The 25682-nt window shown below is 37.6% G+C and overlaps 2 protein-coding genes across 4 annotated transcripts; both read right to left on the minus strand.

Moving 5' to 3' along the window:
• Positions 3307-11519, minus strand: LOC18776984. Of its 3 annotated transcripts, none has more exons than XM_020564540.1 (5): positions 11055-11519; positions 10842-10919; positions 7113-7194; positions 5901-6022; positions 3307-3761 (listed from the first exon to the last, which is right to left on the minus strand). In XM_020564540.1, the coding sequence occupies exons 1-5, from the start codon at positions 11346-11348 to the stop codon at positions 3558-3560; spliced, it is 780 nt and encodes a 259-aa protein (XP_020420129.1). In that variant the 5' UTR covers positions 11349-11519; the 3' UTR covers positions 3307-3557. The 3 variants fall into 3 exon arrangements, with proteins under 3 accessions (XP_020420129.1, XP_020420128.1, XP_007211222.2); XM_020564539.1 differs by having other exon boundaries at positions 5901-6043; positions 11055-11515; XM_007211160.2 differs by lacking the exon at positions 10842-10919 and having other exon boundaries at positions 5901-6043; positions 11055-11518.
• On the minus strand, positions 22387-23244 carry LOC18777420. The gene has a single exon (XM_020563929.1). The coding sequence runs from the start codon at positions 23242-23244 to the stop codon at positions 22387-22389; it is 858 nt and encodes a 285-aa protein (XP_020419518.1).

The raw sequence follows: 25682 nt of genomic DNA on the forward strand, positions 1-25682 counted from the left end.
CCCACCCCTAGGCACACCCACCAAATGAGAATAAAATGGCTTATATAGGCGGGGACCAATGGCTAACTTTAAAACCCTGAGCCACCAAGCAAGTGGGCCAAGTGGGCTTTCTCAAACCCATACAAATGGGCTTTTAATTTAAGCCAACAAAATCCAACATGGATAACAATCAGGGGCAACATCACTATAGCTGTAAAATTTTATAGGGCGGGTGCCATATAGCTAAAGGAAATATCTGCCCCCACGAAGGAAAGCAAAACAGAACGGGAGAAAAAAAAACCCCAATAATCTGCCATATAGCTAAAGGAAGTATCTTCTTCCTCTTTTTATTTTGTGTTTTGTATGTTCTTGCTGTCTATTTAAATTATGGGTAACTAAGTACTTTAATTAGGGCTTGATTGAAGCTCTAATCATGTTTCTTTAAGGATTTCGATATACCTTTGCTATAAACTACTTTTGTGATGCTTAATTGATTAATTGATTAATTTTATATTATATTTTACTCTTTAAATACGTTATGTTATGCTTGACCACCATATGCATGTTGTGTATTGAGTTTGTTACATAGGTAAATTTAGATGACCGAGTCTTGTGCCTATGAGAGTAACAAAAGAACTAGCTATAAGTTCTTGAAATTAATCGTCAGAATAACTAGAATAGATACCATATTCTAGGAGTTGTGTTTTTGTCGATTTTCATTGTGTTATGCTTTCTTAAAGTGCAACTTAGTAGATACCATGCTAAACACTTTAAGAATGAAAAGAGTTAGCGTAGATACCCATGCCTAACTTGTTGCTTAGAGAAATCAATCATTTAAAGAGTAGATATCATGCCTTTAGGTTGACAAACATGAGTATCTAAAATCTGTTTTGTAGCATTGTGGATGTCATTTCCTTAAGGAAGAAGATTAGCAGTGAACATCGAATCCCTAACTAGTTTTCTCATTGTTTTAACCTCAATCCAATTCTATTTTTAATCAAACGCTGTTTTTAATATTTTGTTTCAAAATTTTCAATTCTTAAAATCATCCTTTTGAACACCTTGTCTACACTGAGTGCCTTTGTATATTGCTTAATTTTGATTAGAAATCTTAGGGTATTGAAATAAGCTTTTTTTAGGGTTTTCTTTTACTTTTGCATTCTTAGTTTGCGCCATTTAGTTAGTAGTTCTAGGAAATTAATTTTAAATAAATATTAATCCAATCCTCGTGGGAATGATCTCGTATTTGCTTTCTATACTATTTGTCTGATCTTGTGCACTTGCGAGTTAAAACACGCATATAGTTGCTTTATTTTTAGGTTGCTATTTGTACAACAACCACAACAAGGCTCAAATAGCCTCTTTTGTCTTCAATATGGCAAGGCATGCCATGGCACGACAAGGCTCCAATATCCTCACTTTCTCGGAATGCCTTGAAATCATATTCTAATTATGGGGAGCTTATTGTGCGAGGAAATTTCAAGAAACATGGGGTTTGACAAGGTTTGAAAAATTATGTCGACATTTTCAAAGGGATCTACGCACACCGGGCGCACCCTGTGCGACAAGCTTTGCCCAGGCTGTGACAAGGCAAGCTACGCCATCCCAAACCTACAATAGCCTCACTTTCTCGGAATGCCTTGAATGAGGCGCAATGCCAAGGCCAGGCCAAGGCAACGCATGCCTTGAATGGCTTGGTCTAGGCCACATCTTGGGCACAACAAGGCAATTCAGGCAAGGCAAGGCAATATGATGCAAATGAAGCGAAGGCAAGGTAAGGTAAGGCAATGCAATGCAAAAAAGGCCACGCAATGCCAAGACAAGTGAAGGTCGTGCCAAGAGAAGGCAATGTCGAGGTAAACCAAAGATACCACTACATAAAAATACAAAGTGTCGGGTTGGTAGCCTCGCCAAGTTTTGGGGAAAAGTTGAATGAAAAAGGAAGGGAAGGGAAAAATTGAAGCAATGCAGGGCTGAATCTCAGTGGATCGTGGCAACAAGGCCACTCTGCCACTTACAATACCTCATCACTTATTTAAGTCATATGCAAAGGATTCTATCCACCACTCAATAGAAATTGTAATTTAAGGCGGCCCTTGCAGCTCTTTGGCCGCAAAGGCTTCACCAACGACACATGCCTTCAGTGGCCCAAGGCCCCTACTAAGGGTAGGCAAACTGGTGGGGGGCGTATACGTCTCTTCTAGCCCAAATTATGACTTAGAGGCGTTCAGTCATAATCCAGCGCACGGTTGCTTCACTAGGCCAAAGACCCGATAGCATTTGAGAAGTAATTCCTAGCTATTTTGTGTTTTTTTTTCTCTCTCTCTCTTTCTCTTTCTTGTGGGCTTTACACAAAATGTACATCAGCAACCATAGATCAGACATGACACATCTTATGTTAAAGGAAGCAGTAGGGATTTACAGATTTGGCGTCCGAACTCCAATTGGGGTGTATGATACCTTTTTGAAAAGGGAACGATGCCACGAGTCAAACTCACAGTTTTTCTGTGACATATGGTAAATTTTGGGCTTTTGAGGTCATTTAGGCTTCCAAAACAACATTTAAAAGTTGAAATTTTTGGATTTTTATTTTTTAAAATGTTCATCTATATTTGTCTCAGTTTTTTTGTTCAATTATAGAAAGGTTGTCAATTATTTCAATTTTCTATCTAGTCGTATATGGATATTTAAGAAGAAAAACAAGTAGTGACAAGCATAAACCCTAGTAAACAAGCATAAACCCTAGTAACAAGCATAAACCTAATAACAAGAAAAACACGATGAAGAAAAAATCATGGAAAAAGAAAACCCAACGAGATATTGACCAAAGAAAAAATAGGGAGCATACCTTCACAGATGGAGAAAGGAAGTTGTTCGTCTTCACAGAGAGAAAAGCTAGGGCAAGAGAAAAACGTCTGATGAAATACTTGGGGGGGGAGAGGTTGGATTTATTTTGGTCTTTGTTATTTATAACTCTCCCCTTAAAACCTACGAAAATTTATCACTTGATGAAATCCTTCCAAATGTATGACCTTTTGAATACACCTAGATTTGATTCAACTTTTTTATAATCATAATTGAATACACCCATATTTGAATGTACTTTTTAAAAGTTCATATAAGTCCGAATTGAATATACTCAGACTTGTAAAACCTCTTTTAAAGTTTATATCAATCTAAATTGAATACACCCAAAATTTTAAAATCTTTTTAAACGAATTATAATCCTAATTGAATACACCCCCCTAAACATCTAAACTAGTTTTTAAAAAAATTAATACATGTCATAACTACATGTTCAAGACATGATCATTACAGAATTTTCCATGGGCTAAATTGTGGCATATATGACATGATTTTATTAACATTTCTGGTGGCTTAAAACAGGTACATGGTCCCGTAGACGATTCTGTTGTAGAAACTTCAACATTGTGCTAGAAATTGAAAGGTTAAGATATTGATCTCCACTAAAAGTAAACTGTTCACCATATAGGTGTTCTTTACACGCACACATTTCACAAGCTCTGTGAAAAATATATACCGTGTTTTCACAAGCTATCTATCGTGGATTTTCAATTCTATTCATTGAGCTTAGACAATAAAAACAGGCAACCAGAAGAAAGGAGGACAGAGGCAGAAAAGCAAAGCAAGTCAAAAGGAGATTGTATAACTGCTTTCTTACTCTTCTCGAACAACCCAATTAGAAGTAGCATCACTATGACATGGCCAAGCTTCGTTTTCAGCTCGTTCACAGTTGTTATATCTAACCATTTTGGTCGTTCCTGTGAAAAGAAGGAAATCAAAAGCTCAATACATTTATACAAGTCAAATTAGCCTACAGATGTTGCAAGTTAAACCACAACTGTAATTATGACCTTTTGTTCCAACAAGAAGCATCCATGGTTTCATTCGAATCCCAACGAAGAGGGTAAAAGTTTATAAAATTAACTCTACTCTGTAAAATTCTTATTTTTACATATACTAATACTGAAAACTTTCACCTATTTCCCTTGTACTTTGGCCTGTGTGGCACTTTGCCTCCTGGAAAAATGAAAAATCATTGCCAGTGGTGCCCCCTGAAGCTATTAAAGTTTCAATGTAGGGCCGCCAAACCTGTCCAATTTCCTATGAATTTTGATGTGTGACTCCCACTCGACCCCCTTTTTAGGGGATTCTCATCAGTTCCTCTCTCCTCTCTTTTCTTTCTCCTTCCCCTTTCTTCTCTCTTCTGCGAATTCTCAGAACAAGGGTGAAAGACCTGTGTATCTAGAATGGCTACGGTGGAGTGGGCATGCCAAGACCCATCTGGTTGATATTACCACTGGCTCGGACAACAGGGGAAATCTGAATGAATAAGAGATGGAGCAATGACCAAAATAACAACCACCCTCCCCAATGGATGTCATAGGGAAGCTGGAGCGGTTGAGAAGCCACCAACGTTTGCTTCTTGTCTGAAACCACAGCTCCAAAAATTCAGGACCTTGAAACAGATCTTCAGGAGGAAGACAGAGAGCACCCCGAAGAAATTGAGAAGCTTGAAAAATCTGGGTCGGAGGGACTGTTTCTTTAGATTTTGCACTTATCCTTTCCATTCTCTTCTACTTTGTTTTGAAACATTAGTTAGAGGAGTTTGTAAATAATGTCCAAGTCTTGAAGCATGGTTCCAGATTATTGGCATAGATTACCTTACATTGTTCTTGTTATTCCTTTTAAGTGCTATTACTGTTCTTCTCCTCTGGGACATAAAGTTGTTATTATTGTTGGCCCCAGCAATTTTTGAGGTTTGCATTCATTACACTTCAAGCATATCGAGGCAACTTCTGGGTATAGCAACTGTGTCTCTGAAGTGTTTCAATGACTGTTTTTAGTTGTGTTTAAAGGGTAAAACTTGTGTAACTCCCCATTCAATTCTTGTTCGAGCATCATATAGATTCTTCCTTTTAAGTTATGTATCTCGTGTCAAGTACCCATATGACTCCTCCATACATTCATAGACTGGTGAGAAACAGAAATGGAATTCACCTAAAAAATATGGGTTTCCCTGATTGGTCAAGGCCAGTGATATCATCATACGATGGTCTTAGAGGCATGGCCATTCCATAGATAGCCATTGCAAATGTACAAGTCACCATACCAATTCCAGATGCAACATCCCTTTACCCCTGTTTTGAGAATTCGCAGAAGAGAGAAGGAAATGGATACAGGAAGACAAAGAGAGAGAAGAAAGGAGAGGGGAGAAAGAAGAGGGAAGTGATGAAAATATCCTCACATACAAAAAATTCAACAGAATTGGACGCATTTGACAGTAGGCTCTACATTGCAACATTTTCAAAGTTCAAGGGGACACACGACTTATTTTGACCACTTCTTTTCGAAGTAGGATCATACATATGAATGCATTGAACAGTAAAATGATAATTCACTGCTGCATAAAATATACAGCCCATAGAAACTGAAATATAGATAATTAATTCAGATAAACTCCATAATTAGCCAAGATACCCAACCTAACAAACTACTTTTGACTGAAAAATAAATTAATATAATATAATATAATCAAGGACCTACCCTAAGGGCATGTTGCATAAGAATTTTCAACTTTAGTCAGTGTTTGCTAATATAGACAGTCTGCAGCGTTTTAGATTTCCTTAATTCAAGGCAACTTTCTTTGCTTTTCTTGTCGGCTAACATAATTCAAGGCTGATTTCTTGATCATACTACTAGAAGATTGATGTTAAACACCTATTTCATGGGCAATGAAAGTCCGCCTCTTATTTTCAAAACTTCAGCAGTTAGTTGGCCACTTTACAACATTTCATTCATGTATCTTCTGGCATTGCCCACTAATCCTAGAAAGTAAAATAGTATTTCTAAAAACATAGCTATGAATATTGCTCAGATATGAAAAAATTCAGTCTGACCTTCAGAGTGAACAAGCCTAAAAGATTTGATCTGTCAGCAGGTTTATTCTCTTGTGAAGACTTCACAATGTCGAGATTGCTGATAAAGAGCTCATAAAGACCCATTCCAAACACCAACATCACTGTTCCCAAAAGATAGACATCTAAAAATTCCATTAAAAAATAGTGAGCGAGTAATTTGCTGAATATATGACAGTATAACCAGAAAGCAAACATGTATGAACAATAGAATTCAACACATGGACGTACGCCCTCGTTCTTATTTTATTATTCTGCATCACCTACATTCCCAAGTTCATAGAGAAGGTCAATTTCTAATACTGATGGTGTCAAGTCTAACTCTAATTGCAACTCATTAAGGTGCTTTTAGAAGTAGTGGTTCAATTTTTGTTTTTGCTTTGTTTTGGTTCAGGTTCAGGATAATACATGTAGGCCAGGCATTTGCAAATGGTATATTTGTTTTGTATAACCAAACACTATCTATGACATCCTTATATCATTTTTTAATTTGTAATCACAGCGGACATGTTAGTCCTACTTTTTAAATATGAAGGAATTATTTGATAACAAGTTTTGCATACAAAAAGTTCAAAGACATGCGATTACTGAAACACAAACGACCACTCTCTGTATGAAGGGAAATCATTATGGCAAAAGTTTACAATCCAAACTGACTAAATGGATCATATATCCCAGAGAAAATGAAAAACAAAAACATGAATTCAAATAGAATCTCATGATGGAATAGCAAACAAAGCAACTGTGCTCCAAATACACCACATAGCACACAAAGGAACTATCGTCCAACAAGAGAGCGAATCATCAGCTGTCTTAATCATAACTCCACTAATCTCAGTTAAGCCTAATGACTGCAAATTTTTTCTAATTTTAATTGTACCTCTGTGTCCTTAAATTCAGAATATCAACACTGGATCAATGAAAATGCATAAACTTTAGGGGCTGGTATAAAGTTTTATAATTGGAAATTGTAAATCTCTAACTAAATTCATTACTCCAGAAGTTAAAAGCTCTGTTCTTTTCTTGTCTGTCAAATCAAAGATAAACCATTTCTTTGCATGCTTCCTCTTGCTTGCTCTTTCTATAGATTGAAAAATATCTTTAGTAAAACCAATATTTGTTTCATGGTTCTTAAAGCACGGACAACAAAACTTGAAACGTAAATCGTGACAAAAATAATATTTATACACTCACCAATGGCCTCAACCAGCGACCAGATCACTTTACTGCGATTTACACTGTATTCCATGAAAGACCGTACAACATAAGTGCAGCCCTGCATATCAGGGTAAACATGGTAAATCAATGCTATGAGGAAGCTTACATGTGTAACAAGATCAATGTAAAAGCAAGATTCTATCGGATATCATGTTACTCTTAATTTCTAATCCCTACTTCTAAAATTTCAATTCCTAATTTTAAAAAAAAGGAGGGGGATAAAGTGACAGCCACAACAACCACCATGCATAACCAAGCGAATGGGAATGCCACTTCAGAAAGAAAGAAAAAAATATTAGAATAACCGAAGTTGGGAAACAATCTGATTGAACAACCAAATTATATCACACCGGGAATACCAGCAAATGAATGCAGTCAATCAAATTTTCTGGTATCCAAAGTGGTTTCACAATGGGTAATATTGGTTAATAGAAACCTCATACCTAAATTGTTGGGTATAGCAATTGATATTGGGCAGGATGCTAGATACTTAACAAATCCACAACTGGTTATTGCACATTTGTTGGAGAAAACTTGGTTACTTGAAGAGCAAAAAATAGAGTGCTGTTGAAACAGAATATATGAATGGCATCTAAAATAAAGTGAGGTAATTTAGCAGTACGTCTTTGATAGCCTATAGAATTGCACGACCAAGCTACCATGCATATAGCTTCATATCCAGTTTTTCTTTAAAGAACAGAAGATGTGGTAGATTGTCATTTGTACTGGAAAAGGTTCAACGTGGTGATGAACAACTAGCTAGGTTATGACCAAAGGCATAACCAACAGCTCAAATTCAAGAGATACTATCCCAGCTTGGCTAAACTGAAATTTTCGATACCAGAACCTTCTTTACATTTAGCGCTCTTGATAGTTAAGTATTGCTGGCAGCTTTGGAAGTTGTGGGACATATTTTTTCAATAAAATTGGTTGGCATTTGTGTTTATATAAATTTCTATTGGAATTGGTGGTTGCATCACTTTGAGGAGCTCTCTTCTGAAATCTTTGATTTCCTATGAATAAAAAGTACAATACCCTCTGATGTAGTACAGCCCGTAGATGTTAGATTAAGCACTTAAACAATAGAGCAGAGAAGAATATAAGAGACTGAGGAGAAGAAATATAGATCGAAAAGACGAGATAAAGGGCAGAAACAGTAGAACAATCGGAGATCAAGGAGAAGAAAAGATCAAAGGGACAAAATCAGAGAGTTCTAGGAAAAGGATTACTCAACATTCAAATCTGCATTTTAAAGAACTACATGGGGGTATTTATAGCAAACTATAACCTAGATATAATAGGATAAAAATCCCTTGCTTAAACAGAAATCCTAACCCAAATAGAAAAGGAAACTTAAAACTAGAAATCTGGAAATCTGGAAAAGTTGAAATCCTACTAGAATTTAGAAAACTAGAGAATCTAGGAAACTAACAAATACATTAGGAAACTAATAAATTTAGGTCCTACGCGTACTGCATCATTCTCCCCCGGCAAAAAGAACTCGACTCCGACGAGTAAACAACCACAAAATGTAAATTAACGACGATGACGCCAACTAAAAGTATGAATAATAGGGGATGAGGGTCAGCAATCATCAATGTCTGGATCATAGACACCTTCAAGAGGCTCCACAATCTCACAAAGCTCACTATCGAGAGTGTGGATGGTTAAAGTTCACTGCGGGCAACGAGAGGCAATATGTCCTTTGGCATGACAATGGAAACATTCAATGCGAGCATGAATTGAAACAGCCGGTCCTTTGTTAGGTGGCCGTGTAGTAGGGTTAGATGGTCCTAAAAACCCCGTCTGCATAACCGTAGTGGGAAGAGTTTGGTTGGCGGTTGCAGGCTGGCCAGGATACCCCGAATGTTGAGGGAGCAAATATGTTTCAGCTTCCAATGTGTGGCAATATGCATCTTCCAAGCAATGAGGATGAAAACCGACGGATTTCATGCCGAATATCATCATGAAGACCATGGATGAAGCGAGACACTGGTTCTTCACGAATCCCCGCACGTATTTTCTGTTTAATAAAACGAGCATGGAATTCAGTAATGGTTGAATTTCCTTGGGAAATGGTCCATAATTGATCAAACAATTGCTGTAGATAAACGGTGGGAACATATTGTTCGCGAAGCTTCAATTTCATCTCATCCCATAGAGTCACAGGCGGACGTCCAAATTGATAGAGTTGCTCCTCCATCGAATTCCAATATTGTCTAGTGGCTCCCCGTAGTGTCATCTTACCAATGCGAAGTTTATGAGCATCCGTCAAGTTGTACCGTGCGAAATAATCTTCCATGGCTTGAACCCAATCAAGAAACATCATAGGATCCCCACGACCATCAAAAGTAGGAGCGGTAGGCTTGATGTGGTGGATGATATCGTTGTCAAAATGGCGAGGGAGATGAGTGTACTGATAATGTGGAACGGGTGGCGGGGTAGAAGCCTGAGTAGTCACTGGAGGAGGGCCCACTGTGTGCCGGGTATAATGGGGCGGCGACATAGACCCAAAAGAAAAGAGGGGCTCCAATTGAGCCTTGGGCGTGCCGAGCAAGAGACAGGTTGAGGTTGATGCGGCATGCCGTATGGCACGGCCTTGAGTTTTTTATCCACCGGTGGATTGGGCAGAAGGCCACTTTTTGGCGGCAGCGTAGACGAACTCGAGAGCACCGCTGAGGTAGAAGAAGGCTCCACCGCTCCAGCCCGAAAGTGATTGATAAGCATCTTAACAGAGTCTTGGAGTTTGTTGATGGCAAGGTCCATCATCGCAAGATGTTTGTGAACCTGTACCAACTCTTCTTTTTGTTCAGCGCTGAGCTTGGAGAATTGGGTTTCAATGCAGGCAATATCGTCAGAAATTTTGTCTTGGAACTCATGACATTGTTCCGCGAGGCTGGCCACAGTTTGGGGTGCCATGGCAGAGAGTAGACACAAGCGAAATTGAGGCCTGGCTCTGGATACCAATTGACGTAGTACGGCCCGTAGGTGACCGAGGAGAAGAATATAAGAGACCGAGGAGAAGAAATATAGATCGAAAAGACGAGATAAAGGGCAGAAACAGCAGAACAAAGAAGTATATCGAGATCGAGGAGAAGAAATATAAATCGAAAGGACCAAATCAGAGAGTTCTAGGAAAAGGTTTACTCAACATTCAAATCTGCATTTTAAAGAACTACATGGGGGTATTTATAGCAAACTAAAACCTAGACATAATAGGATAAAAATCCCTTGCTTAAACAGAAATCCTAACCCAAATAAAAATGGAAACTTAAAACTAAAAGTCTGGAAATCTGGAAAAGTTGAAATCCTACTAGAATTTACAAAACTAAAGAATCTAGGAAACTAACAAATACATTAGGAAACTAAAGATTCACCCTTTTTGTTATGCTATATTTTCTACCCTTAGCAAAATCTTCTTTTTCTTGCATTCTATAAATATCATCGATGCCAAACTGGAAAACCATCCCACTGTGAGACATCTCTCATCAACAAAAGAAAAGTGTTGCCTTATACGTTGATAACAAGAGGAAGGAATTTGGAGATGGCAATTACAAAATAACAATCATTCTTAACAACTAAAAGAACAAACAAAAGCAGAATCAAAAAAATTAGTACCAAAAGAAGAAGAAAATAAAAGCATAATCAAAACATGGTTCGGCTACAAGTAGAATAAAAGCTACCTCAGCGATTTGATAATCATACCTTGATGAAACAAAGAAACGACCCAATCAAAGACCCCAAAACTCCCAAAAACGCCATGAACCGAAATCTGTATATTACCTACATATCCAGCAAAACACCCAAAAAAAAAAAAAAAAAAGCTAAGAAGAAATAAAATCAAAACTATGCCAAACCGAATAGAGGCTACTTGATTAAAAACTTAAAATTGTGCTATTAAAATATAACTTGCGGTACCTTGTCTAAGTGTCCCTCAATATCTTCTACTTTACTTGGTGAATTCTGAAAGGAACTGGAGTCGGAGGCGACATTGGAAGGGATCAGCTGGGACGATGAATGTTGAGGGTCAGAAGAAACGCCATGTCTAGAGCTGGCAGCCATGGAGACGATGAATTTGAAAGCATGGGGACTAAACCCAGAGACCCTATTCAAATTTGGACTCAGTTTTGCAGTTTTGTTGAAGGATGATGGTAAAGGTGGAGGTGGTACTGTTCTAATGGGTTTTGAGAGCAAAGGCCGAGGCAGTGTCATGAAAGCTATTTCGTTGGTTTACTGAGTTCGACTTTGTCACTCGGTGAGTCAGTTTCAGTTGGGAACTCGTGAGTTTTGTGAAGACGAAGCTGTTGCCAAATTCGAAAGAATGGCCTGATTGGGAAGGTAAAGTTGTGTAATAATATGTTTGGGAAAATGACAAAATTATCATCCTTGTTTGGCTTGTTCTTTCTTTGTCTTTTTAATGACTCGATCTTATCGTTTGGCTTGTAGTTTTTGCCAATTTCTTAGAGTTAAAGTATCGATTTACCCTTTGAATTTGTATGCTTTTTTTTTAATTTGTCACTCCAATTCTTTTTTGGGAAAATTAAGTAGATGAACTAATTTTTATTGTCAATTTCTCCCCTACTTTTTTTAATTTGTCACTTTATTTTTTTTTTGGGAAAATTAAGTAGATGAACTAATTTTTATTGTCAATTTCTCCCCTACAGCCTAAATCAACAACACATCATCCAATAATCCATCAAATCATTACCAAAAAATTTTTTTTGAAAAAATTCAAGAAAAAGAAACAAAAACAAAAAAGAAAACAAGAAAAAAGAGAAAAAAATTTCCTGGGGACCACCCCAGAACCCTACCACACTTGCGGTTTTCTTCTCCTCCCATTCCCCATGACCACCACCCTTCACTCCAAACCAATCCCCCCCATCCCACAAACCCCTCCCCCTTTTTGTTTTTTCATCCCCGGACCACCCCCTCCTCATCCTCCTCCTGATTCCCCCACGACTACCACCCTCAAGTCCAAGTCCAAGTTGGATCGGGCTTTGAGGAGACCAATAGGGGAGAGAGAGAGAGAGAGAGAGAGAGAGAGAGAGAGAGAGAGAGAGAGAGAGAGAGAGAGAGAGAGAGAGAGAGAGAACTGTAAAACCTCACTTTTTTGTTTTGAAAACTATGCCTTTTTTAAGTGGTTTTTGAGTTGAGCTTTTGAAAAATGGGCTTTACCAAATGCGAATTATGGGCTTCAAACTAAAAAAATTACTTTTGAGCTTAAAAAAATTTGGATACCTAACAAGCCCTAAAAGTTCAAGTGGTATTCTCACACATGCCTAAAAGTTTTATACAAATTTCCCAAAAAAAGAATTGTTATTTTTATTCACCAAAAAAAAAAGTGAGTTAAGTAATAAGCTTGTTTCTTTCCCCCAAAAATGTTCATACACTTGTGTACTTAATTAACAACTGTAAACTACCGAATTACCCCTCGAATTATCACCATATTTTCAATTTTTCCCTTGAATTTTTTTTTTTTTTTTGTCAATTAAGGATATGAACAAACTTTTTTCGTTAATGTCTCCCTACCATCAAATCCCCTAACATTTCATCTACTTCTCTGTCAATATTGAGTAGAGATGGGAATTCAAATCAGAAAATGGAAATCGAGCTGAATTGGGTTGAAAAGAATCGGAAAAAACTTGTGAGAACCTATTTTTTATTTATTTAAAAAAACTATATATTATTATTTTAAAAAATATTCATACTGCATATTAATCATTTATTAATATAGATTTTCCTTATTTAATATTTATTGTGAATACCTATATGTTATTAAATTTCAAGCCTAATATAAGATTATTCCTTCAAGTGAAAGACGACACCATTCTGGTTTTCCATGTGTAGAGACTTGGAATTGGTCTTAATCAAATCATCATTGTCATGCAACCTTACATCCTAGTAACAAGTGGTGTTGTAATATCTGTTAGAAATGTGCCTTAAGAGCCAATGCATTTGATGTAATCTCCTTAGAATATATTTCGTGAAAGATAAATAAAGGGCAAGCTTATTTTGTTATCTTTTGCACCTAGTAAAGAAACAAATGTACAGGGAATGCTACCTAACTTTAGTATCCTAAAATGTTCCTAATCATAGGGTTATCAAATGGGCATTGATAAACCATCAAGATTAGCACATACTGTGTATGCTCAATTTAGGTAGATGATTAGTCTCAAACCATTTGTGTAGATTGTGCTTAATAGTGATTGAGTACATTGAATGCAATCAACCGTAGTTCTCATACGAAGCTTTATCTACATGTCAAACGAGAACTCATAGTTGCAATAATGCAAATTAGTTCTTAGACCTGATGAAATAACCCCGTCCTTGAATAATATTTAATTATTAATTTATTAGAGAGAAAGACAATTTTGCCTATAGAATAGTTTATTAAAGAAAAAGTTGACTTTTTGACTGGGAAGGAATTTGGGAATTTCGCTTACACCGTTGCGTAGAGCGCGATGAAATGAGTCAGTAGACACGTAGTAGACTCGAATCGGAGTTATAACGAAAAAAATATTATTAAAGTACGTGGAGGGGCAAATGGTAATTTGCCAATGCAGATTTTTTTAGAAAAACCTTTTTTCTCACTCTTTCTCTCCCTCTCTCTCCCTGCGTCTTTCCCCATCCCCTGTTTTCGTCCGATCACTCCAAACCTCTATAACCACCCAGCTATCGTCACAACCCACGGGACCAGACCCAACCGCACCGACCAGCTTTCGCCGTCGCAGCCAACGCCTTCCCCCGTCCCACCGATGCCATAGCCACCGGAAACAGAAGGTTTTGACAGGATTTTTCTTCAAATTTCAAATCTCTCGATCTCTCCCTTCTGACAGCCAAATCAATCGATTGAGGTATAGATTTCTAGCTATTTTTCATATTCTAGTTGTTGGTTTGGTAGGTTTTTATCAATTCGAAGCGTAGATAGTTCGATTTTCGAGTTAGGATTCGGCCAGTTTTGGAATCGCAATTCCGGCCACTTCCAACCAGTTTTTTGGGGTAGGTCGAAACAAAAGTGGTTCCAAATAGGGTTTTACACCTAGAGTAGGAGTTTGGGCTGGCAATTTGGAGTTTTTCCAGCCGCTAGAAATTTATCCAGCCACCCACGCGCTGCCAGCGCATGTGACGGTGCGTGGGCATCATGGTGGGGACCACATTTAGTCCTAGAATGATCCCTTGTTCCTCACGAGCGCGTAGGTACTCGCAGATTTCAATTTGGATAACGTTTGAACCCCGAACGGATCTCGCCTATTGTGCGATTTCCAGGTTCGATACGTTTGAGCAGTTGGATCGTAGTCATTTTCAGATATGTTGATCTAGATAATTCCAGAATCATATAGGAGTCGACGGATTGTAAATTGGAGCCCCGGATACTCCGAAAATGCCAACCCTAGAGCTAGGATTACAGGAACCGCCGATTGGACGATCGTGATCTCTCCGGCCGTACGATCGAGATCAAACTCTCTGGACATGTGTCCTGGGTATACTGGAACCTCTAGGAGCTTTCGGATCAGAATTTAGAGGTCGTGGACCCATGGGGTCTCGGGTTGACTTTTTGAGACTTTAGCGCTTTTTGAGTCCCGAGGCACTTCTAAATCATTCCAAATGTAAGGAAAGCTTTTGTGGGTATAAAAAAAGATTCTAAAGTTAGTGCAAGCACTTCTAGGAGCCGGGTGTCAGGGTTTTAATTAAATACCTCTACCGAGCAATTTTATTATTTAAATATTCTTGATGGTTTAATGAGGCACCCAGTGCCAGGCAGACCCGCAAGAGGGACCTTCGAGAGGTCCAGCTAGCTCGGATCACCAATGAGTGGACCTTTGCTTTCATAAATGATTTTATGCAATTTAAATTCATTATTTGATCTTGAATAAGTATTCAATAGATCGAGGGCTTTCTAGCATATGTTGGTAAGATTAAGTATTTTGTTTATTTGCTGCCGAGTCGTGAATACTTAAAGAATAGTAGAAATAAGGATTTCAAAAATCTGATAGGATGGCAGCAGAGTTTTAAGACTAGTGGAGTTAGTTTTATTTATTCCAAACCTTTCAGGAAGTTATATTTTCCTTAATTACCGTAGGTAACCAAGTATATTTAGTAGTGTCTTCAGTTAAGTCAGCATGCTTGACTTTTGCCCCATGAGGCTTAGGGATGTTCGACCTGTGGGAGCGAGGGATGCAGCTCGGGTGGGCCTAGTGTCCCTTGAGTCTTGCGTGGAGGGTGGATCAGGCTAACCGAGTGTTTCCTGAGTCCTACGAGAATGTGTCACCACGGTGACACGAGGAATAGATAGTAACTAAGGGAGTTGACGGAAATAAATAAGTATACCTAGGTGATAGGTTGATCTTTACTTCAATGTCTTTCAACAGGATTAATGTTTGGTAATATATGTATAAATATGAATGCATGAGTTCAGTACAAGTATGTATGAGGAAATTGATTCAGTTTTTATAACTGTTTTTACAGTGGGGTTAGTATGTTCTTTTGCTATTTTCTAAAACTTTGTTTTTGGTCCACTCACATTTTTTAATATTTTGCGCCCCCACGCAGTAGGCGTACACAGTGATCCACCACAGGGTCTTTCAGCAGGATTAATGTTTGGTAATATATGTATAAATATGAATGCATGAGTTCAGTACAAGTATGTATGAGGAAATTGATTCAGTTTTTATAACTGTTTTTACAGTGGGGTTAGTATGTTCTTTTGCTATTTTCTAAAACTTTGTTTTTGGTCCACTCACATTTTTTAATGTTTTGCTCCCCCAGGCAGTAGGCGTGCACAGTGATCCACCACAGGGTCGTTCCCACTTCCTGAGCTTCCCCATTCTGATGTAAGGCTCTTCTGTAAATGAGTTGACTTCTTTTGTAATTTCCTAGTGGTTGCGCTGATAACGTGCCTTAGAACTTAGATTTAACTATTAGAATGTATATATATACGCATATTGGCAGTTGGATTGTATATATATGCTTGTTTGACATGTGTAAATTTGGGAAATGATCAAATTACAGGGGAGACTCTACCGAATTTTTGGTAGGAGTCAAGCCTGATTTTTATTGAATTTTGGATAGAAGGGCAATTAGGTCATTTGTGCCCGGCACCTGCCAAGTGTTGGACACGCACAAGGTTCAGCCCGGATTTCAAAGTGGAATTGTGGTCGAGTCCTGTCACCTGAGGCATCATAGTTTCATTGTGATGCGTTATTGATCTTTAATAGCTCGCAAATGTAAGTCGTAAAAGATTTACCTTATGTGTTATTAGGATCTCTTAATTCATCACAGAGGCATATGAATATACAATAAGGAATCTCTACCTTTAATTAAGGAGAATGTTTCGAGATATGATTTAGTGAATCTTCAACCGAAGTATTTGAGCATGATTTAGAAAGTGGTTCTCAATCATGTTATATTAAATCACATGAAGTTAATCATATTAGGGGTTTGATATAATCAATTTGTACCCTAATAACATGATTCGAAACACTGTATTAGAGAAGGACCGTATTACATTGCAATTCCAACTAAATAGGTTCTTCAACTATTCTAGTTAGCTTGGGTAGCTTTGATATATTGCTAGATGTCACTCTAGGCTCGTGGAAGTCCTAGGATTGATTTTGATCAATACATATAAAAGAATAATTAAAAAAGGGTTTTAATTCCAGTTGATTAGAAAGAGTTCTAATATTTTCTCATTGTCTTGCTTATTAGAACCTAATGGATTGCATACCTTGAATGGTTAACTTTGAGTAATACATATGAGAATGTGGAAATAAATTTGATCAATTTGTTGATGATGATTTACTGTATGTAAAAGTGTATTTGGGCCTCGGTAACAATTAACGGTAAATCCAAATGGTTTGTATCAAGCCCAAGGGGTTAAGACACCTAAACATTATGATTTAAGTGTCACAACGCCCATAATTGGAAGCCCAATAAGGTTTGGCCGAAAATGCATGTGTATATGGAAATTGTTTCAATAAGCTAAAAACATACAACCACAATCCAACATCAACCAAATAGGTTTGGGAGATCAAAGAGAGATAAAAGAGAGTTTTCAAGAGCGAAACACTTTCATCTTTCAAGGGGTTTAGATTGAAACCAAGTCTTGAGGATCTTGCACTAGCATCCTTGAATTCCCAATATTCTTCCCTCTCATCTCAAGGTTCCATTAGTTTTGAGACTTAGAGGTCATATCCTTTTGTGGCTTACAAGGGGGAGAAAGATCCAAGAGGAGATCAATAAAGGGAAGTCATCAAGAGAAGACCAAACACAACTTGGTTCATATTATTGCTTCAAGGGTAATTAGAACTTATCATTTTTTCTTGTACTTTCTTTTTATGAAAACATATAATGTTCATTACTTGGACAAAGTTTTATTTTTTTAATTTAAACAACCACCATATACTTATGTTGCGATTAATTTGATTAAATGCATGTTTAATATTCAAGTGAACTTCTTTAAAATGTTTTAAAACCAACAATTGGTAGCCATAGGTCATGAACTTGATATGTTTCTAGGGTTTAGAGATACATATATGGGTTGTAAATTCATTTAAAAGTACAATGGTTATACTTGATTTATTTTGATATGATTGAATGAAAATCATATAGAGTGAAAGGGGTTATTTGGGATTTTAGATTTCCCGATTTCATGTTTTAATGATTGATGCTCTCTTTGTATGCATATGTGTATGCATGAACGTTAGAGCGTAGTTGCATTATAACCCTAATGATTTTAACATCATGAAAATATGATTAATTAAGAGCATGAGATGGTTAAAATAGAATATGGTTTTTCCGGAAATAGCATGAATATTCATTTTAGTTCATATGCATGTTTTTGGTGTTCTTGATGTTCTTGTTATGGGATCTTTTTGATCCATAAGTTAGGTGACTATATTTTATGATTGTGTTAGTAGCTTTTTCCAGCAAGATAGGTCATAAAGATGATGATGATGTTTTATTATAAAATTGAAAGTTCGTCAAAATGTTTCCACTTAATAAACATTCACCCACCACACTAAAATTAATAAGATTACTTTGGTGAGTGTGTAAGGTCTATCTAGATGTAAATAATGGTGATTTGATATATAATGCAAAAGTTGATCCAAATATTCCTGTCACTAATTATTTACCACACCACACTAAAATTAATTATGATTACTTTGGTGAGTGTGGATGGCCTACCTAGTCACACTCATGATTATTTACCTAATTGGAATAATCATGATTACCACTTTGTGTAAAATAAATGCATGCTTTAACCTCACACCCTAGTGGATCAACTTTGGATTCATTGTTAATTGTTGAGTAGTTTTGGTGACAGGAACTGCCCCGAATTCCTCGAAATTCGTGACTGACATCAAACCGATGCCCGGCCCACTTATAACAACATCCTCTTCTCCGAAAACAAAGGAAAAGAGGATCGAGACTCCTACCGAAATTTCGGCAAAGTCTCCCCTGAAAAATGAACTTTACCAAAAAATTTCACCTGTGAAAAACAACAAAAACAATAGTCCAACTGTCAGCATGCACAATGCAATAGCACATAGATTACGAAATAGGCTTCCTGCCTTAAATTCAATCCTACACGGGCAATATCAGAGCAATTTAAGAATCTTTAGTTAAATAACCTAAGTAGAAGTTTAAAAGAAATGGACACAAATGTCCTACAAATTAATCGAGACACGAGTAGAGGAAGGCTCAGCTTGATTGTTCAGTTCGCGTCAACTACTGCTTGGGGGGCGCAAAACAGAAAATTGTAAGTGGATAAAAAAAAAGTTTTGTCATAATTGAAAACAACATACTAACCCCACCGTTTGGAAAATGATGCTAAAAACAGGCAATTGAAACCATTCATACATAATCAATTTAAAACCAAGGTAATCCCACAATCCCGACATAGTACAATAATATCCAAACTCAACTCTCTTAACTATAACCAAACCCCTTCCTGAGATATAGACTTACAAGATGTAATATGCAAGGAAAGCTTTTAAAAATAACTAAGCTTATGCATATATACAAATGCATAAAAGTAGACCACAAAAACTCCTATGACTGTATAGGTATAAACTACAAAGTTCATAAGTGTAAATATAATATCTATATAAGACAACCTCACACCATGACAAGTACCGGGGAAAATAATCCGACATGGGGATCATTTGACTAGCCCGTAAACCTTCTACCATGCGTCTAAGGATGAGTTGTCTAATCGGGGGACTACCGCTCTATAGTACACACGCTGAAAAATCTAACGCCATGTGCGGCCAAACCAAACCATGTCTTATGTGCGCAGACTGCCTGTCAAGGCATACGGCACACCCAACCAAAGGTGCCTAGATCTTTACCACAAGTCAAAAAATCCAACGCAACATGTGATAAAGTACTAATAACCAAGTGAACCCACACGCCGGAAAATCCAACGCCATGTATGGGTAAAGTAACCAAGGGAAGGTACATATCATAGTCAAATACTAAGACTCGTGTCACAATCAACAAGGTACCTAACTCTCATAAACCACTTGCCCATAACAAAGCCGAGTCCCAAAGACTCGCTTTTACAACCAATCAAATCCAAATATCCCAATCCCAACAACATAGACACTTGGACAAATATAGTGTCCATAACTCACTACCCACATATTTATTCATAGTGAAGATAACAACTCTCAAAAGCATAAAATCCAGGCCCAAAATATTCATAAACGTCAAATATAAAAAATAACTGATAATTCCACAATTAAAACAATATATAAAATCCATAGACAAAATAATCCAACTTATATGCATGGTAACCAATCTTTGAAAATAATGCTCATTCAAAACAAAGTCCACTCACAGATAATCCTAAGCTACTTGACCCTGCAAGGGTCTCTCTTGTTGAGCTCGTGGGGCTTGAGTACCTATTTTGAAGAACATGAGGACTAAATTAATAAAAACGCCTCAAATGAGCACTTTAAAACAAACTCCTAACTTTTCGAGACTCAAAGTATGTGTAGGACTAACGGGGAGTTTCTAAGGCCAATCTAACACTATTCGAACGATGAAACGACCTTGGAAGACTCACGATCAATCGATTGGTCAAACTTCCCATATTGGTCAACCGGCTCGTAAGGCCCACGACCTCCGATTTTCGATCCGAAAGTTCTTATAGGTCCAACAAAGTCTACTGAACAAGTCCTGAAAGTTTAGTCTCGATTGAGCAATAGGAACTAAGCCAATCGCACGATCGGATGACGATCGTTTCGCTTAACCCTAGACTCGTTGATTCAGTATATCCGGGACTCCGATTCTCAATCCGCGAGTTCCTACAAGATCCTAGAGATACAGGGAACAACATATTTGAAATTGAAACGGATCAAACAGTCCGAACCTATCAAATCCGGATATTGCATAATAGGAGCAATATCCGTTCGATAGTCAAACGGTAACCAATTCCAAATCCGAGCATACCGTCGTGCACAGGACGATGTAGGGAGTGTTTTTTAATACAATGGGCCGCCACCCAATGGACCACGCGCCGTCACACGCGCTGGCAGAGTGTGGGTGTCTTAAGAAAATTTCGGCAATGAAAAATTCTCGAAACACCTAACAATACCTATACCAAAACGTTTAGACTAAGAAAAGGAGCATTTTTTATTCTTGGACCATGGCCAAAAAGTGACCAGAGCCAGTCGAATTGAAGCTGGAACCGTACGAGTTTGACCGAAACTTCTCAGTCTTGAAACGGCGGCGACATCCACCAAAGATGTTGCGCAACCCAAGAGAAAGCAAGAGAGAAGAGAGAGATTCATGATTCAAGTTGTGGTGTGACCTGAGGTGGTTGGAATCGTCGCCGAAGTCAATGGTAGTTTTGGCCAAATTTTCTCCTCGAAATCATCGGCGTAGAGGAGAGAGAGGTGGTTCTTTTGGATGTAATTTCGTAGGAATTGGTGGCTGGACGATGACGAAATCGCTGTTTGAACAGGCGGTGTAGCGATGAAGAGAGAAGGAGGAGAGAGAAAGTGTCAGGGGAGAGAGAGAACACGTGGGGAAGAGAGAGAGCTGACCTGATTTTTTTTTTAAATCAAACTTCAAAAAATTTATGGTTGTGCCACTGCACTTTCGTTGACCACAACTTCTTCGTTAAAACTCTGATTTTGGCTCACTACATGTCTACGAACTCGTGAGAGCGAGCTCTACACAATGATGGCACGTAAATCCCAAAAATCCTTACAAATCAAAAAGTGACTAATGTGACCCTACCCCAAGGGCAAAATTATAATTTCACAATTATATAAATTGAATCAAATTGAATAAAATAATTAAATTGGGTCGGGGGCGTTACATTTAGACCTACTTGCAATATATGATAAGTGAAACTATGCCCAAAAGGTTTCTACAATTACATTTACTATTGTAGTAAAATGTTTTCATTCCATGGTAAATTTATTTTATTTGAATATGGTTACCACTTGAATTAAACTCATATATGTATATAACCCAATAGCATGTACTTACATTGTGAGTTTGAATAATTAAACGATGGTTATGGACTTAGACCAAATAATTGAGCTATATGATTGGCCGCGTATTGGATTTGATTTTGATTTTGATCAGTTATGTAATAATGAAATGGTTTTCATGCCTAATTTTTTTTTATGCAAGCGTAATTAAAATGAATCACCATCCAAGACCATGATCCAACATGGTAGGCTATCCACACTCACCAAAGTAATCATAATTAATTTTAGTGTGGTGGGTAAATAATTAGTGATAGGAATAATTTGATCAACTTTTGCATTTTATATATAATCACCATTATTTACATCTAGATAGACCCTACACTTCTTTTTTTTTTGTCTGAAAGATGGAATTTCATAACAAGTAGGCAAAAAGCTAAGAGAAATACAAAGCCCATAAACAGCAAGGCACAACATACAACAAGACATAACAACAACATAGCTACATAGAAGGAGGATAACTAAAGAAGACATAGTCATAAGACAAACAAATAGGTCAAAAAGCCCACACAGCCGCAACCATTAGGCATTCCTTAGGGGGCATGGTAAGCCACCCTTGTTTATGATATGCATTAGAGAGGATGGGGGTCGGTTGACCCATACTTCAGGGCTCATCCTCGAATTGGCGATTCTAGGAATCCACGTCTAAACGCAGGTTTGGAAGTAGTTTAAAACATCCCGACCATTACTTAGGATATGATAGATTTCCCACATTCCTTTGGATATGGAGCCCTTCAAAGAAGAGATTATTTCCTTACAATCAGATTCAAATGTGACTTGACAATAACCCATCTCAGCAGCGAGCTTACAACTTCGAGACAAGCCAGCACCTTAGCCTCTGTAGCAAAGTTCGCCACTGATGGGATGGATGTACCCTTGAGAAAGTCTCCATATGTGTTCTTAATCAGGATTCCAATGCCAACCCTCCTTGATTTTGGATTCCAGGATGCTTCCACATTAACCTTGACAAAGCGAGGGGCAAGGAGGTTCCAAAGATGTTTCTGGTTGGCATTAGAGAGGCCAGGAGGCTCAGTTTGATGTCTGCCATGATCAAGGGTGCCAAGGAATTCATTGATGGAAATAGAGGCAACATGAATAGTTCTAGCTGGTGAAAGGGAGATGTGTTCCAGCATCCCTTTGCACCGATCTTTCCAAATCTGCCAGCAGAAGTATGCGATAACAATTATGCATTGTGACCGCTGCTGTAGGGTTTTCTCTTCTTCAATAACATTCCTTAACCATTGGCCAAAAGATGTCACAGCCTGTCGATTTATACGCAGGTTGAGGGAGCATCCGCACCAAACAGGGTCCACCCAAGGGCAAAAGATAAGGATATGTTTAGCTGTTTTCGATTGATCATTACATAGAGGACACATAGGCGATCTTGCAATTTTCTTTTTGTGCAAGTTTGCCGATGTAGCGAGGCAATTTCTGAGAGCTCGCGACATGAAGTTTTGAATTTTTGGTGGGACATCCGCTTTCCAAACCTGCTTCCAAAGCCTTGGATCAATTGCCATTGAAGAGGAAGGGCGCAGATTTCTTCGCCTCAATTCAGTATTGTGAAGCCAATGGTAACCAGAGTGCACAGAGTAAGATCCATTCATTTCCATTGGCCAAATTAGTCGATCTGGCAGTTTGATGCTACCAAACTTGATCTCTGTAATTGCACGAGCATCACTAGAAGTAATGGCGTGCCTAATTGGGTCCAAATTTCATTCATTGAGCTCCCTGTTAATAATAGCTTCAACTCGTAAGTTTCGATCAAAAGTTTCAGTAGAATGTGGGCGAGGACAAGTGTTTGGAGAAGTTGGCAGCCATCGATCAAACCACATTCTAATATGTGCCTCGCTCATAACTTGCCAATGTGCACCACAAAGCGGGATATCCCTGCCCTCTCTTACCCATTCCCATGAAGCACGACCACTATTTTAAGCTTCTATTACACCTCGGACCCGGGGTTGAGGAAAACCCCGCGTCCGGTGCGTAAGAAGATAAAAATTAAAATAAAATATATAAATAAATAAAGCAAAAACATGGGTTTAAAATAAACTTATCTTATAAAAATAGATCCGAAATCTTACAACTTTACAATAAATAAAGCTCTAACACTCTCATCTAATTCAGCCTCAACTGGTTTAGTCATTTTCTTGGTCACTAATTCATCTCAAAAATTAAACAGGGTGAGGGGTGAGCAACCACCGCTCAATAGGGACATGAGACCTTACCACAGTAGATTGATATAACTAAATTAAGTGACATGCAATCACACAGCCAAATATAACATTATTAATAATAATGCATGAATGCTCTTCATCTAATCCTGTTAATTCATATAACTGGACAAGCAGACCTACACGTCCCATACCATGCTTATACCACTTGGTCCCGAATGCCCATTTATATGAACTAACACCCATTTCAATCATCCTATAATTCTCCTTTTGTTAGTCATCTTGTCTAACTCCTTGTTGCCAGTCCCGAATCACCCAATAAAAACCATGTGTACTGTGGGATCCCTGAGACCTGGTACCTGCCAAGAGTTAGACTCAACTACACAAAAGACTATTTTCATTACCCTCTTTTCCATCATTATTTTCTTAACCCAACAACTCCAACCAATTTTCATGACATGATATAATTATGCCTTTCACATATCCCATGTATCTCACAACAATGTAACAACTTAAAACATCACCAATGTATATACAATTATGCCAACATTGTTCAAATAGTTAAGAATATGTAAACACCCAATACAAGGAATGTCAATCAAACAATACCACATTAACCAAATAGTTAACGATATATAAACATCCAATATCAAGAACATTATACAATATCAAGAATTAATAAACATTATAATATCACACATAATATAGAGCTCACGAAATTTAATTAGATCAATCTTCTGTAAAGGCCCCCAAGAAATCCCTACATTCAGTAAGCTGGGTTCGGCAAGAAATCCCTACATTCAAGAAATCCCTACATCTTGTGGATGAGGGATACGCTAATGGACAAGGTTTTTTGGCACCGTATAGAGGAAAATGAATGGACTGGAAACAATCGGCCTGAAACTTACAAAGAATTATTTAATTTGCGTCATTCAATTGCAAGGAATGTAATTGAAAGGTCATTTGGGTTGTTAAAAAAGCAATGGAGTATACTGCGTACCCCTTCATTTTTCGACATCAAAACCCAAATTAGGATTATAAGTGCATGCTTTATATTGCATAACTTTATCCGACTCGAGCAACATAATGACCCTGTGTTACAAGATCAAGATTTGGGGGTTTTAGCTTCTGTGGATCATGAGATATCAAATCATTCTACATTAGAGGGTAATGAAAATGGAATTACAAGTGTTCAAGTTACTGATCAGTGGACTACTTTCCGTGACACGTTAGCATTGTAGATGTTTCATGATTATCAAGCACGTGGCACTACGATTTCATGATTTTTCAATTTGAACTTTCTAATGTTTTAATTTGAATAAGTGTCTACTTCATGTATTGAATTTTAAATATTTTTATCAATTTGAATGAATTTGTGAATGCTATGTATTAATGTTGTTGTAATTATTTCAATTACATAAGATGGCAGAGAAAGCAACCAAACTAAAGCAGAGGAAAAGAAAAGAGAAGCAAGGTAATGAACATGAAGGAGATGACAAATGTTATTTATGTTGGAACATACAATGGATCGTTCATTAGCATAGATACTTAGATAAGAACGCTAGATGGGTCACAAAGGAGATGGTGGTTGGAAATCAGTTGCTTATAACACTGCTGCAGCCATATTGTTTGCCCAATATAATATTGAAGTAAGTGCTGATAACATTAAAAATTGTGTCAAGACATGGAAAAGGTTTTATGCCGTAGTCAGTGACATATTAAGTCAGAGTGGATTCAATTGGGATGCAACAAAAAAGATGATCACTATAGATGAAGAGATTGTTTAGAATGAGTATTGGAAGGTAATTTACAATGTAATTACACCTTTTTGCATGACTAGAATATTTTTGTGGTAAATTTAGAGTTATTTA

This window comes from Prunus persica, chromosome G5 (genome assembly GCF_000346465.2).
Source record: "Prunus persica cultivar Lovell chromosome G5, Prunus_persica_NCBIv2, whole genome shotgun sequence".
In the NCBI taxonomy this organism is placed as follows: domain Eukaryota; kingdom Viridiplantae; phylum Streptophyta; class Magnoliopsida; order Rosales; family Rosaceae; genus Prunus; species Prunus persica.

Coding starts and splice junctions, on each gene's coding strand:
- LOC18776984 (XM_020564539.1), bottom strand. CDS start 11,348: ATGACACTGCCTCGGCCTTTGCTCTCAAAACCCATTAGAACAGTACCA. Junction 10,920..11,054: donor TTGAGGGACACTTAGACAAG/GTACCGCAAGTT, acceptor CTGGATATGTAG/GTAATATACAGATTTCGGTT. Junction 3,762..5,900: donor TAGGCTTGTTCACTCTGAAG/GTCAGACTGAAT, acceptor TTCTTTTCACAG/GAACGACCAAAATGGTTAGA.
- LOC18777420 (XM_020563929.1), bottom strand. CDS start 23,244: ATGAATGGATCTTACTCTGTGCACTCTGGTTACCATTGGCTTCACAAT.